This window comes from Gopherus evgoodei, chromosome 1 (assembly GCF_007399415.2).
Source record: "Gopherus evgoodei ecotype Sinaloan lineage chromosome 1, rGopEvg1_v1.p, whole genome shotgun sequence".
Classification (NCBI taxonomy): domain Eukaryota; kingdom Metazoa; phylum Chordata; order Testudines; family Testudinidae; genus Gopherus; species Gopherus evgoodei.
In genome coordinates this window covers 366,639,870-366,654,606 of record NC_044322.1, presented here as the reverse complement: position 1 = coordinate 366,654,606, position 14,737 = coordinate 366,639,870, and the positions used below count along the sequence as shown (strand labels likewise).

General features: G+C 53.4%; 1 protein-coding gene across 6 annotated transcripts in view; it reads right to left on the bottom strand.

Moving 5' to 3' along the window:
• The window catches only part of SBF1 (SET binding factor 1), a 160,937-nt gene that overhangs the window by 32,270 nt on the left and 113,930 nt on the right, over positions 1-14,737 (bottom strand). For 3 of the 6 annotated variants that reach the window (XM_030536586.1, XM_030536751.1, XM_030536835.1), the window contains exons 6-12: positions 12,668-12,691; positions 11,288-11,393; positions 10,531-10,663; positions 8,893-9,001; positions 7,468-7,581; positions 6,270-6,347; positions 5,637-5,750 (exon numbers count right to left, since the gene is read on the bottom strand). In XM_030536586.1, the coding sequence (XP_030392446.1) occupies positions 5,637-5,750; positions 6,270-6,347; positions 7,468-7,581; positions 8,893-9,001; positions 10,531-10,663; positions 11,288-11,393; positions 12,668-12,691 (678 nt within the window). The remainder of the gene's footprint in view (positions 1-5,636; positions 5,751-6,269; positions 6,348-7,467; positions 7,582-8,892; positions 9,002-10,530; positions 10,664-11,287; positions 11,394-12,667; positions 12,692-14,737) is intronic. The other 3 variants (XM_030536664.1, XM_030536917.1, XM_030537009.1) reach the window with 1 other exon arrangement.

The window sequence follows — 14,737 nt, the reverse complement described above, 5'->3', positions numbered from 1 at the left end:
CCTTCCAGACAGCAGCCCCATGCTGGGGGAACTAGCAGGATGTGTGCACAGCCATGAGCCTTCCTTTCCCCAAGCCTGCTTGTGATGTGGTGTCTATTTCAGACCCAGACCCTTAGGCAGGGCTTTATTTGCCCATAATGTACCAGATGGTGCTGCATAAATGGCCCCCGAACACTTCCCCCTCTTCACAGCCCTGAGGAATGGGTCAGAATTAGATTTATTTACAGAAAGAGAAGCCCAGAGAGAGATATATGGATTAGAACCTGGGGTCACAGCAGCGCATGGCAGAGCCAGAGCTCAGGAGTTCCTGATCCCAAGGCCCCTACTCCGAATGCTGCACTCCTCAATCCAACAGCTCTCCACGGCCTTTACAGCCATCCACACACAGGCACCAGTTCAAATACGGCCGCCTTGGTGATGGAACACAGGACAGCAGGCGTTTGAGACTGGAGCAATGCTGTATCCAATGCACTCCAGAGGGAGTGCAGGGGACAGAATGGAATACACCCAGGACACCAAGGTTGGAGTGGTCAGTTTCACATCTCATTCAGTAGACAGCCTCCCTAACAGCACAGCACCACTCCCCTGCCGATCCCTCCCTCCACGTTGCAGTGAGGAGCACACAGACTCAGGGCTTGTCCAGCCAGGGAGGTTTTTGTGGAATAACTAATCTGAATAAGTGTGTCCACAGAGCCAGCTGTATCCGAATTCCTTCGGAATCAGTGCATTCACACGGCACTGCATTTTGTGTTTTGCTTTTTAAACAAGCATACAACATTCTGGGCAGGTGTCCCATGGTGCATTGCGCAGCTGCTTAGTCTGGGATTTTTTTGCAGGCCATTGTGAAGCCACTAGAATTCTGGAACTTGGGAGCAAAGGGGCAAATTCCCATGGATCCTCTCTCGGCATCCCATGATTCATCTGTCCCTTGTGAGCCAGTGCCGTTTTCAAACTGTTGTCAGCTGGCATGGAGGGAACATGGCTGCCTGCAGCCATCCTGACAGCTGTTAATACACAAGTCGTCTCACTTGCATCTGGGGTCACGCAGCTAGATGACTTTAGGAGTCACCACCATGCCACCAAACCAATCTTGGGAGAGGAGTGGTGGAGGATGAAATCAAACAGCTGCTTGTGGATGGCCATTTCCTGGACCAGCTTCTCTCAGGGTGTCGTTTCTGGGCTCGGGAAACGAGCCCCGACAGCTGGGAAAGGGCAGCAATGTGGAGTGGCAGCAGGATTTCAGGACGACAAAGGCCACTTTCCTCGAGATCTGTGCAGAGCTCACCCTGGAGCCACAGCACACTGACCTGGAGAAGCATGTGACCATTTGCTCACCGCCTCCAGCTTCATGTCTGTAGCTGACCAGCTGGGTGCTGGCAGACCAACTGTTGGGGTGGTTGTCAGGGATGGATGCATTGCTAGAGAGGGCACTGATGCCCAGGATCAAGCACACAGGAAGTTACTAGTGGATTTGCACTGTTGGGGTTCCCCAATTGTATTGGGGCCACCAACAGGACCCATGTGCCTATTCTTTGCCCCTCACATCAGACCTCAGAGTTCATCAACAGAAATGGGTATTTCTCCATGGCTGTTCACTGTGGGAGGTTCATCAGTATTAATACACAAGGGGCGAGTCTGGAAAGGTCCGTGGTGCCAGGATCCTTTCTTCAATGACAAAGGGTACCTTGGCTCCCAGGACTACTATGGACATTAATGGTGCTATGATTTCCAATATCATCCTGGGAGACTCAGCTGCAGAGGGATAACGGAGCATGTGTTTAGAAGGCTAAGAGAAGTGCAGGAGCCTGGTGATGAGGCTGCAGACTGACGAGCAATATCTACCTTCTGTGAGAGCTGCTTGCTGTATTTTCCCACCATCTGAGAGGGTAAGAGAAAGCACCTCACTGATGGGTGGGAGGCAAAGGGGCAGAGACCTCTGGAAAGTTACAGCCTGAGAGGTTGCTTCTGAAACCAGCAAATCATTAGTGCCACGGGGGCAGGTTGCCCAGTGTGCCTCCTTCAAGGTTAGGAGCTCAGACGTTGAAACGCACCGAGTACAGATTGCGTTAGTCACTGGCAGGATTGTATGAAATGGAAGTTTACTATGCTTTTCCATGCTGTGTACAATGATTTATAAAAGGGCATTTTATTGTGTTGACGGCCTGTGTGCAATTCTAAACCACAGAACCTTAGTCAGAAATAACCTTTATCGAACATCGAATAGGGCAAATAAAACACTTTACTGTGCACACGTGAAACCAGTGGAATGTAAATCACAACAAACAATGCATGCTTTATGGACCATAACAGTGCCAAAGTAGCTCACATGGTCCCAAACACGCACAAGTGCAGGGCTTCTGCCTGTTGTTCTCGCCTAGGGGTGTAGAATGGCGAGGGGGGAAACTATCACTTGTAATTGCAGGAGTGAAGTTGAGTCCCAGGAGACACTGTTCTCTGTGTGTTGGAATATGGAGGAAATTGCCTGTAGCTGGAGCTTGGAGAAGGGTACTACTACTCGGCACACTGTGCCCTCCACAGCCGACAGGAAACAGGTGGGACCATAGTACCAAAATGTTCTCCAGCACAACTGTCTGCTTGTGCATCAACTCCAGCAGCTGCCTCTGCACATGCCTGTCTTTCTCAGTGTCATCCCTTGCCAAGTCTCTGTCCTCTCTCCACAAGGAGGCCTTCCTCCATCTTGTGTTCTTAACCCTCTTCTGGGATGCAGACAAAGTCCTCAGATGTTTCCTCTCTCGACTTCCCTTTCTGAACCCAGAGATTTGCCACATGTTCTGAAATTGATAATGTCCTGTTGGAGGGGGGCAGCAGATGCCAGAGCTGCAGGGGCTGTGAAACAAGTAGTAGTTGTACCAATTCCAGTCTCCCGAGCAATGATATAGGATGCTTTCCTCAATTTTGGATACCACTCCAGGAGTCCTGCAGCCTGACCTGGACCCAACTGCAAGAGTCTGGACAGGCCTAAAAACAACCCAAACCTCTCGATCAGGTCTGGTCGGCTCTGATCCCTTCACTCTGTAGTGTGCACAGCACAGCAAGGCAGTGGCAGTCGGCTGGAGCGGGGAAAGCAGCTGCTGCAACACTGATAGATCATGGGCACAGGAATCCCTTACCAGGCCAAGCCCCAGGGATGAGGCAGCAGCAGCAGCTGTGGCACAAGTGTGAGGGAGGAAGTGTCAGGTTTGAACTGGGTCGGTTTTGAAAATGACTTTCTTGGGTTGGGTCCGGGTCCAGGTTGGACTTTAAAATGAGGCCCAAGCATCTCTCTATCTCATTCCTGCAGGACCTCCCCAGTCTGGGGTGAGCTTGGAGATGGTTAGGCAGTTCTCAGTGAGGCTGATGACTGTGGGTAGGAATAGTTCAGAAAAATTGCAGCTGTAGAGCTTAAATGCTCTGGTGCAGATGCCATTTTGAGCACAGGGGTGGGAAAGGAGGGATGAAGTTTGTTAAACTCCCTTATACAATTATGTTGTAATATATATAAAATATGTTGTGATATATCTTGACTTTAGCAAAGCTTTTGATATGGTCTCCCACATTATTTTTGCCAGCAAGTTTAAAAAGTATGGATTGGATGAACAGACTATAAAGTGGATAGAAAGCTGGCTAAATCGTCGGGCTCAATGGGTAGTAATCAACGGCTCCATGTCTAGTTGGCAGTCAGTATCAAGCGGAGTGCCCCAAGGGTCAGTCTCGGGGCCAGTTTTGGTCAACATCTTCTTTAATTATCTGGATGAATTGCACCCTCAGCAAATTCGCAGATGACACGAAGCTGGGGAGAGAGGTAGATATGCTGGAGGGTAGGAATAGGGTCCAGAGTGACCTAGACAAATTGGAGGATTGGGATAAAAGAAGTCTGATTAGGTTCAACAAGGACAAGGGCAGAGTCCTGCACTTAGGATAGAAAAATCCCCCACACTGCTACAGGCTGGGGACTGACTGGCTAAGCAGCAGTTCTGCAGAAAAGGACCTGGGAATTATAGTGGACGAGAAGCTGGATATGAGTCAGCAGTGTGCCCTTGTTGCCAAGAAGGCAAGTGGCATATTGGGCTGCATTAACAGGAGCATTGCCAGCATATTGAGGGAAGTGATTATTCTCCTCTTATTGCGTCCAGTTTTGGGCCCCACACTACAGAAAGGATATGGACAAATCGGAGAGAGTCCAGCGGATGGCAACGAAAATGATTCGGGGGCTGGGGCACATGACTTATGAGGAGAGGCTGAGGAAACTAGGTTTATTTAGTTTGCAGAAGAGTGAGGAAGGATTTGACAGCAGCTGTCAACTACCTGAAGGATTGTTCTCAGTGGTGGCAGATGACAGAACAAGGAGTAATGGTCTCAAGTTGCAGTGGGGCAAGTCTAGGTTGGATATCAGGAAAAACTATTTCACTAGGAGGGTGATGAAGCACTCGAATGGGTTACCTAGCGAGGTGGTGGAATCTCCCTCTTTAGAGGTTTTTAAGGTCTGGCTTGACAAATCCCTGGCTGGGATGATTTAGTTGGGGATTGGTACCGCTTTGAGTAGGGGGTGGGACTAGTTGACCTCCTGAGGTCTCTTCCAACCCTAATCTTCTGATTCTATGATAGCACATACCACTCACTGGCACTGATCCTTTCCCAGCACTATCTTGGTGGGAGACCACTTGGGTGTTGGGAGACATCACTTCCTCAGACTTTTGTGTGGGAAAGAGATCCTGGGTTTGCTGGGAAATTTCCTCCTCACTGGAGTCCTGATTGGGGTCTGCACTCCTGGGTGCCGTCCATAACATACCAGAATTCAGTGGTGGCCTCTTGGGCAAAAACGTGGTGCAGCTCACAGTCGAGGGCAAGTGCTGGGAGCATTCCTGAAGGTATTGCGGCTATCCTAGGCTTTCTGTAACTCTATTGGCCCTCCTTTCCTTTGTTCTAACATGGGACTTTGTCCTAGGAGTGATCCATCTCCAGGATTTGCTTCGATGTAGGCTCACAATATTGGCTCTCTGGTAGCTGCTGCTAAGGCAAGACTGGATCGTCTCCTCTTCCCAGCCCTCAGGACAACCCATCATCTCTGCACGGGTCCATGCAGGAGAAGAGTATGCAATTCCAGGAGTGTGTAACTGGGGTGCACATGGCTGTACACCAGCATTTAAATGGGGGAGGTGACATCCAGTCAACATGATCCCAAACAAATAGAGAGAACACAAGTAAGGAGACAGGTCGATCCAGATGTGAAGCAATCAATGTGGGAAGCAGTGGGAGGACTGCCAGTGGCAGGAAAGATCATCTGAAATAGAGCTGCATCCACACAAAACCTTTTTCCAGACTAACTCATCTTAAAATGAACTTAATCCACTTCCACACTGAATTATCCATTTCGCAAAAGGCCAGATAACTGGAAAAAAGAATTGTGTCTTGTGGGCACAAGGCATTTTAACCCAAAAGGCAATGTGAAATCCACCCCCTACAGACAAGCTCTCAGAGGTAGGTGTATCCCATACCACGTTACTCATACTGCCCCCTGCAGTACCTGGGTTTTTGGTTGCTCTGACCATCCAAGTATTTACCCTGTGACCTTCTGTGCTCTGGCTCCAAGAATGCATCTGAAATCCCCTCCACCCACCCACGTACCAGCGGCTTACCTTGTGGAAGCGGATGACTGGCTCTGGGTGGATTCGGATGATGTGCAGGCACCAGCGGTAGCCCTGCAGCAGCTGTGCAAACAAACGGAGGAAGACAGCTCGGATCTCCTTGTCCTGAAGCAAGAGAAGGACAGAATAGTCAGGCACTGAGAGGACAGCAGAGGAAGCAGCCTGAGAGGATGGAGCCAGAAGCTTGGCAGCAGAGATGCCTCTTCAGGAAGAGATGGGCTCTGACCCAGCACCTGCCAACCAGGAAACACGGAGACACGACTGGAGAAAAGCAGGGGATGGGATGCAATGAGGAGGTGGAAAGAAACCCATGCCTCCTCCCTCTGCACAGGACGGGGATGGAGGGTAATGGGAGCCTTTAGAAGAAAAAGACCCAAAAATCAGGACTGCCCCCATAAAATCAGGACATCCGGTCACCCTAGTCAGCTCCTTAACCAGCACTGGTCCTAGACAGAAGCTTCAGCCCGACCTTGCTCCTGGCCATGGAAATAAAGAGCAGCCCCTCCCAACCCCAGCAGGGAAAGCAGCTCCTCTGCAATCCCACGCCCAAGGAATTGACACTCAGAAGGGACACACCCGAGTACAAATGCTTCTTCCCAGGCCCCTCCCGGCTCCCCCACTCACCTGCATTTTGAGGGAGGAGGCAGAGACGGTTGATGGGGGGAATGCTAAGTCTGCTACCTCCAGCTCAGGGTCCAAGATCTGGAGAGACAAGCAGAGAGCATGCTCAGAGAGGGCGCTTTAGCCCCCTGGGAGTTTACCACCACAGCTGGAAGAGGCCAGGACTTCCTCAATGGACCATGGAGCAGCCAGCACTGGGCCCTGCCCTGCAGTGAGCCCTGGGAAGGGGCACTCTCCAGAAAGAGCACCAGGCCTAGAGAGAGACACGGTCCTGCCAGCCTTGGGGACCAGACCTGAAGAGGCCTGCAGGCCACAGTGCCTTTGGACTGGGGCAGGAATAGCAGGATGGAATTCTACAGCCTGCATCACACAAGTCCGACTAGATGAATGTGATGGTCTCTTCCGCTTTACAGATCTGGCAGACAGCTCCCTGCAGCTTCACAGGGCACTGCCAAGGGTTGTGACCCTGGAGAAGACTCCTCAGACATGTCACCTGGCTTGGGAGAGGGGATGGAAGCTCCGGGAAGTTCCCATGACCCTGCCCACTATCGCCTCTCTGCTTTGGCTTCAAGCCCTGTTCCATCAGTAGGCTGCCCATAATAAGAATAGCTTCCATTTCTGACCAACGTTGCTGAGGTGCTGTGCTCCAGGGGCACTGCAACTTCAGAGCAGCAGCTGCTGGATCAGAGGCCTGGCTCCTCGGTGCAGACAGATTCTTCTATCCTGACTGAATTGACAGACCCCAGAAAGGCACCAATGCAGGGGATTGTCTGGAGCCACATTCTGCAATCAGCATCAGCGAGAGCTGCTAAGGCCATCTTGCCCAGGGTCAGAGCCCCTCTGGGATCAGCTGGCACCCATGAAGGAGCTCCAGGGCTGAAGCGGTTTCCTGTTTGGAGAGTGAGGACCATTCAGAAGACTCCCAGAAACCTGAAGCAACTGCATGTGCCAAACCCCAGCAGCCCAGTGTGCCTGGGGGGAGAAAGGAAGCATGACATGCCTCAAGTGATATGATCACAACCTCGCGAGACGTGGGAGACTCCCTATTCAGGCTCTGCTGCTTGATCTCACTTCCAACACCTGCCCACAGGGTCCTGGCCACATGCCTCGAGTGCTATGTTCACCTTCATATCAGGAACCTCTTGAGACAGGAAGGGGACCAGGGAGTGGAGCCGAGCCCGTCCTGGAGTCCCACACTTACCATGGAGAGGGCTTCTCGTGTCTGATGGAGCAGTGGCTCAGGCAGCAGGGAGATGTGAATGCACTCTGGGATGGTCACCGTCCCACCATCCAGATCTGCTATGACGACATCCAACTGAAAGCAGCGAGGCAGGCATGAGCATACAGACAGGACAGGCTTTCTGGAGTGCTTCTCACCTAGCTGAGTGACCCAGCAAAGGAGCTGCAGCTTTTTTTTTTGTTGGGGGTGTGAGAGAGGGGGATTTGTACTTAACAGCCTCCCCACATACAATCTGGTAGAGCCTAGAGCACTTTACAACCCCTATAACTTCTTATACAGTGCCCATTGCCACGGTACTTGAGCACTTGCTGACATACGATATACGCCTGGGGATCACGTCACTCGCTGGGGTGAAGTGCAGTAGCTGTGTAACAGCCACAGGAACACTGCACACCAGGATCGAACAGGAGGTACCACCACCATTTCCGTCTGAACCTAACAGCAAGGGGGGAGCAGGAACTGCACAAATCAGGGTGCTGCCAGGACACCAGTGTTCACAGCTGCACTCTTAGGGGAAGTACCAGGAGATCTTACCAGGAATCTGGACCTTGGCTTTACATCTCACTGAGACTGGGCACTGAGACAGTACTGACCTCACCAAATGAAACACCAGTGCCAATCTCGCAGCACTCACAGACTCGTCTACATCAAGCTGGCTGGTTTACCAGGTAATTTTAAACCAACTGAGTTGAAGCAGTTCAAAAGGCCGAGCAGGCACTCTTGTTTCGGTTCAAATCAGGCTTATTTCAGTTTAGCTTAGAACTGACTTAACTAAGGGCTTGTCTACACTGGCAATTTACAGAGCTGCAACTTCCTCGCTCAGGGGTGTGAAAGTACACTCCCCCAAGCGCAGCATGTTTCAGCGCTGCAAAGCACCCATTAGACAGTGCCACAGCGCTGGGAGCTCCCCCCCTCGTGGAGGTGGTTTGTTTCGAGCACTGGGAGAGCTCTCTCCCTGCACTGCACCGTGACCACACAAGTCACGTTGAAGTGCTGCTGCGGCAGTGCCTTAGTGCTGCCAGTGTAGACTAGCCCTAAACCCAAACCAGGTGCTCAAAGCACAGTAAGTGCCACACAGCCTTCTCAATTACAGAACTTTTCGCATCTTCAGTCACCGTCGTGTAGACAGGACCAAGTCTCAGGCAAGTCCAGCTCCAGCCCCAGCCCAGCCCTGCTTGACTTGTGAGACATGCCTGGATCTCAACCCTGGCTAGTCTGACTGAACAAGTGCAGCCTGTTCCAGCAGGGTTTCTTCATCCCCACACTCCCATTCCCACTGGCATGTGACCTCTTGCCCCTCCCTCAAGAGCTCGGACCCAGGAGGACTGCAGTAATGTAGGAGGAGGGGAAGAGTTACTGCACAGAAAGGGTTACGCAGCGCCTCACCAGTTCCTGCGTCTCCGACTGGAAGATGGAGCTGACGCCAATGATGAAGGGCGTGGGAGTGCTGAGCACCTCAAGGAGCTGTGCAGGCAAGATGGGCACGTACGTGAAACTGAAACCAAAGCAGATCGTCACTACAGCCAATCAGAAGCTACGCTGGGCCCAGCGCCTGGCTGCACGACCCCGCTGCACCTGGCCAAGCCAGGCTCCCGAGCCACCCAGACTGTGCAATAGTCCCCCACAGAAATGATGGCACCCACATCACACAAGTCATTTCAAACTGGACTGGTGAAAGTCCTGGGGAAGAGAGCACAAGGAAGAACCCTGGCCCATGATGGGACCACGCTAACGGCCAGTGGATAGTGAGTAGTGGTGTCAAGGCCCTTCTGCCATGGCAGGCACTCTGAACTGTGCGTGCGCCTCACAGCTAGGATGGCTTCTAGGTTTGGAAAGGGACCCGCAGTCATGTTATCTGACTCTAAAGGTACAGTCAGCCCGAGCCCATGTCCAGTGCTTCCAGCTCAAGGGGCAGGGGTGTAAATGCCAAAGGAATATAATTAGATTTTAAATATAAAGAACCCTTCTCCAGTGGCACTGGCAGCCTGGAACCAGAGCAGGCAGCTAGCAGCAACAATGACACAACTATCTTCACTGCCCCAGCTGGGAGAGGTGCAAACAGCCCTGTCCTGGGCCGGGAAGGGAAGTCAGGTCACTGTTTGAGACATGCGTCCAACCAAGTGGGCATTCACCCACGAAAGCTCATGCTCCAAAACATCTGTTAATCTGTAAGGTGCCACAGGATTCTTTGCTGTTTTTACAGATCCAGACTAACACGGCTCCCCTCTGATGTTTGAGACAGTCAACATCTCCCCTTCAGGGTAGGGTTGGCACGGCGCCCGGCCGTCTCACTAACGGTGCCCTGTATGCAATCACTCTTTCTGGGGAGGGCCACTGGGGGTGGGCAGCTCTGGGAGCTCCTGGAGTCCTGCTGATTTCCTCTACCCCATTCAGCCAGGTCTCTGGAGATCTGCACTGCCTGCTGAGTGACTTCGGCATGGAGCGGTATCACAGGGGAACCCCTCAGGGCCCAATCCTGTAAGTGCAAAGCCTCTACCGAGCTCAGGGAGAGCTGATCACACTCGGCATCTGCAGCACCTTGCTGAACTACGCCTGGCCACCTGAGACATCCCCGCTCTCACCAGGAGGCCGTGCGGCAGCTGCAATCAGTTCATGCTCACAGCTCCTTGGGCTTGGAGGAAGCAGCTGGCAGGGGCCTGCAGCGCTGAAACTCGCCCCCTCTCTGATAGTCTAGAGCCCAAATCTTGCTCAGGGGGTGTGAAGCTGGGGTTATTCGTGTTATTTTGCTGTTGAGGAATTTAATTATTATAGACACCTCTACAGCCATGGACAGGAGCTTTCAGTGCAGCCAGAGAACACGTCTCTGATTTGATTTCACCTGGCCATCCCCGACAGTGCTTGGCCTACAGTAATCAGCCCACACTAGCCATGGGACTTGGACACCATTAGTGCACGGATGGAGGCAGGGCAATCTGGAGACGGGCTTTGCACGGGATGTCGAGCCCCTTTTCAGCACGTAGCTTTACTCCATCCATGTGTCAGGTGGACTCGGCACTCCCTCACCTGTACTTGAGGGGGAACATAAGCGCAAGAAGGGCCCGGCAGGCATCTGTGAGTCTCTGATAACTGCTGGAGAGAAACAGGATCTTGTGTTCGGTGAGTGCAGCACAGAAGAGACACAGCACGTTGGTGATCCCTGGGGGGAGAAGGGGCAGAGCACTCAGCGCTTGCAGGTGGATTCTTCCCAAGTACAGCACCAGAGTCCTGCTACAGTCCCACGAGCGCCTGCTCTCTCACCCCACCAAACAGGCTGCCAACAGTCTCCCCCATATCCTCACTCCTTGTTGCCCCTTCCTCCTGCTGCATGGGGACGGGACTTCCTCTTCCACTCACTGGACAGCGAGTGTGTCAGTTATTTACTAGAAACCTCCTGTCACCTCTGGATCAGTGCTAGGACCAGCTAACTCACACAGTGAGAGCAGCTGGAGGACAAATCCCTGCACAGAAAGGCCTGCAGCTGCTCAGACCCAGCCCTGCCTTCTCCTGCTGCCCCTGCCTTGGTGCTCAGTCAGTGCCCCTTAACATGGCATCTACATGGATCCACAACCAGAGCACAACTGCCAGGCTCCCCCTCGCTTCCTGAAAGAAGGAAGGCAGCGTGAGATGGAGAGATTCGGTCGGATGTGGGGGGGGGAGGGGATGGAGCACAGAGTTGATAAGCCGAGGTCAGGAGCATGGCATTGGGGGCAGCACGAGGGCACTGGCTGACGGTATTCAGAACTTGTCCCTATGAGCAGGTGAGGCCGGGGCGGAGTCTCACCGAGCTGCCGGAAGAGCAGTGCTACGCTGCAGCTGCTGACGGGGAGAGAGTCATTGATGGGCGTCTGGATCACCTGCCTGTCGCCTGCCCCTAGAGAGATCGTCCTCTGCAAGAAACAGACACACACCAGTCACTGGGATTCAGGCCAAGTAACAGACGAGCACAGGCATCACAGGGAGCCAGCTCCCACCTACCACCTCAGAGTGGAAGGCCAAACTCCAGAAGCAGCTGGGCTCACCCAGTGACAGACAGGACAGGATGCAGGGGCCAAAGGGACATCGTCCGGCTTTCTACCCTGTGCAGTGGCACAGGGCCGCCCACCATAGGCTGCTGCGTTTTTCCCAGCTGCACTGTGAGTGTGACTGCACCCTGCAGTGGGGCAGATATGACTCAGTGCTGCCCCAGTGAGGGAGAGCCACTGGCCAGCTGCAGAGGGGAACCACTCCCAAGACAGCTAGGACTGTTCTTAGCACTCATCCAATGGGATGGAGTTCACTGGGATATCCTGGGCACGCCCAGAGGCACACACAGTGTCAGTGTCGCAGCAACTGGAGTAGTGGGTACAGCACCGCCCGGCCCTGGCACCAGAAACACACAAGCTCTCTTTGCAGGTACAGTGCCTTGCGCAAGGAGGCGGGGAGCACCAGCTGCTCCGGACTGGTCTGAGGGACGAAGGCTGGATGGATCAGCATAGCCTCCCCTTTTTGCAACCATTTATTTTAAGCCTGTATTGAGCTCTTCCCCTGCCCCAGAGCCTGGACTCCCACCCACCCATGGGCTCCTGGCCTTGGTTCAGAGCCTGCATGATCTCAGGACTTCCGGTCTATTGATCACACTCCCCTAAGCAAGCAGCTTCCCCCAAGAGACTCCTCCCCATCTCCCTGCTCAGCTTTCTACAGCAATGCTCACGCACACTAGCATCACCACATTTACCTGGCAGGCTCCCTCCTGGCCACTGCCCCACCTCAGACACCCCTTAAACCTTCACTGGCACACATAGGGTAGGGAACAGCCTTGGCCCTCAGAGAATGCAACAGGACTTTTCCCAAAAAACACCTGGGATCTTGTGCATTCAACAGGAGGTGAGAACAGAGCATACTAACTCTGATGTCACCCAACTGGGTCCCAGGACATGTACTCCCTTCTTCTGTGGCCCATGTGCATGGTCACCTGCCTCCCTAACACACACACAAGGCCATGTGCACAACCAGGGGTGCACTGCCTGGGCTGGGGAGATGCGCGGTGCCCAAGTCTCTCCTCCCACTCTCTGTGGGGGATGCTGACCCAGCAGCTGCAGGGGCCGAACACGTGCAGCTTTTGAACACCCAAGGGAGGAATGTTACAGTGGAGATAGACCCATGAAAGAAAAGGTGTGCATACCGCTTTTTCGTCCTCCACGTCAGGCTGAGATAGAGACAGACAGAGATAGCACAGTCAGTTAGAAACGCACAACACTGCAGCACAGCCGGACAACAAGGAGAGACGTGCACACATCACACCAAAGCCAACAATGAATGGGGCCCTGAGCCCCCAAGGGAGGGAATGTGCAGACAAACACAGCAAAAGCCACACCACAACATTTAGAAAGAGCCCTTCCAGATACAGCAGGGGGAAGCAAAGTGCAAGAAGGGGTGGTGCCACCTTCAAACTGCCCTAACGCCAGCACCCCAGGGTCTGTGAGCACCGAGATGGAACAACTGCTAAGGCCACAGTCCATTCCCAGGAGCACTCTAGGCTCCACCGAGACATGTCACTCACTGAGCCTCTGATACTCGACAATCCTTATCCACCTGTTTGCATAGCTTGCCCAGGAGGGACCTGGCCGAGGCCAGCTGCGCCCAGCACACCTGCAGGAGGGCTACCCCTCTCACCCCAGACTGTCAGGAGGAGCCCTGGGCATGTGGCACGCAGCCTCCTCCTTCTGTGGCTTACAAACAGAACATCCCCTTTCTCCTTTTGCGGGGCCTAAGCATGGCTGATATACAACCTCCAGCCTCAACCCAGGAAGGCCCCTCCATGCCCTGTGCATGCTTCTAGGCTAACCGGGAAGGAAGTCCCAAGCCCAGTGGCTTGGAGACTATGAAGGTGGCACTTCTGCATTACAGGCATCCTAGAGATGCCTACAGAAAAGGGTCTCACAGGCTGCACCCCTTTCTTCAGACAGTGCCATAGCGCCCAAGGTGGGGGCCCCATCTGGTGCTTCTAGGCACCACGGTCCCTTGGTTCGACTGACTCTGAGCAGATCAGAGACCCTGTTGGGACTAGGGCACACTGCAACTCAAGGATCCCCATGGCCTCTCGGGGCTCACTAGTCTGCACTGTGGGTGCAGGGCAAGAGGCTGCAGCCAACCCAGAGGGATCCTGGGGAGGATGATTGGTGATTTCATACTGAGCACACTGGAGCTCAGAAAAGCAGCTCGCAGCATATAACTCAACCCCTGCAGGACTGAAGCGCTGCATCCAGGCTGAGCTGCCAGGTGTCAGGTGCAGCATGAGAGTCTAAGCTCTCCTGAGCCGATGGCTGATTGAGCTGAGGCAGTTAAGGCACATCAGTTTCCTAGTCAGCAGTAGACAAAGGAGCGATGTGCCAACCACCTTTGATTGCCCTCACCTGACGGATCAGCTGGGTGACCTGGAGGTGGCCTTTCTGTGAGACTCTGAGCGAGACTCAAACCCACGACCTCCAGGATCGTAGTCAAGAACCTTAACCGTGCAGACACCCCACCTCATGAGAACCCAGGGCAAAAAGTGCTGCCTCCTAATCTTCCCTGCCAGGATTCCAGATCCAGCTGGACCATGTCCACGCCGGCTGAGAAGCTATGTCATCACCCCTTGGGCGCGCCTTTTGCTGCCAGCTCCAGGCAGAGTGCAGCCCAACTGGCTCTCCTGGAGCAGGAGGGGTGCTGCAAGAATATTTGCTCTGATCAGTGACTGAGATGATCAGAGAACATGACAAGGAGGGGCCATTTTTATAGCCCTATTTCTGAGCATAAGCCAGGCCTCTCCTCAGACTGCTGAGGAACAAGCATGAGACCAGATTCCCATGTGAGACTGTTTGAAGATGGGATTCCAGGCCTTCCCCACAGCAAACGTTAGTCCCATTCAGCCTATCCAGTGCAGCTGGGCGGTCTCAGCTCTGACCAATGGACTGTGGCTGCTAGGCTCTGAAGCAGCTCTGTATGACAGACGGGGCGTAATGGAGGAACAGAATCTCTGCTGGCTGCATGCATGCTCAGGCCATGGCAACTGTTCTCAGACAGATTCGTCCGTGTGAGAGGTCAGGTTAATTGATGGCCAAGCCATGCTGTGCTTTCAGGAGACACTCTGCAAGAGGGTAGCACAAGGAGGGAGTTGAGACGGGACTCTCTAACCATGGCCAATTTCCGCCCTTTGCTAAGCAAGTACTGTAATTAGACACCCTACCTAACCCATTAGCCAGGCTGCCCTAAG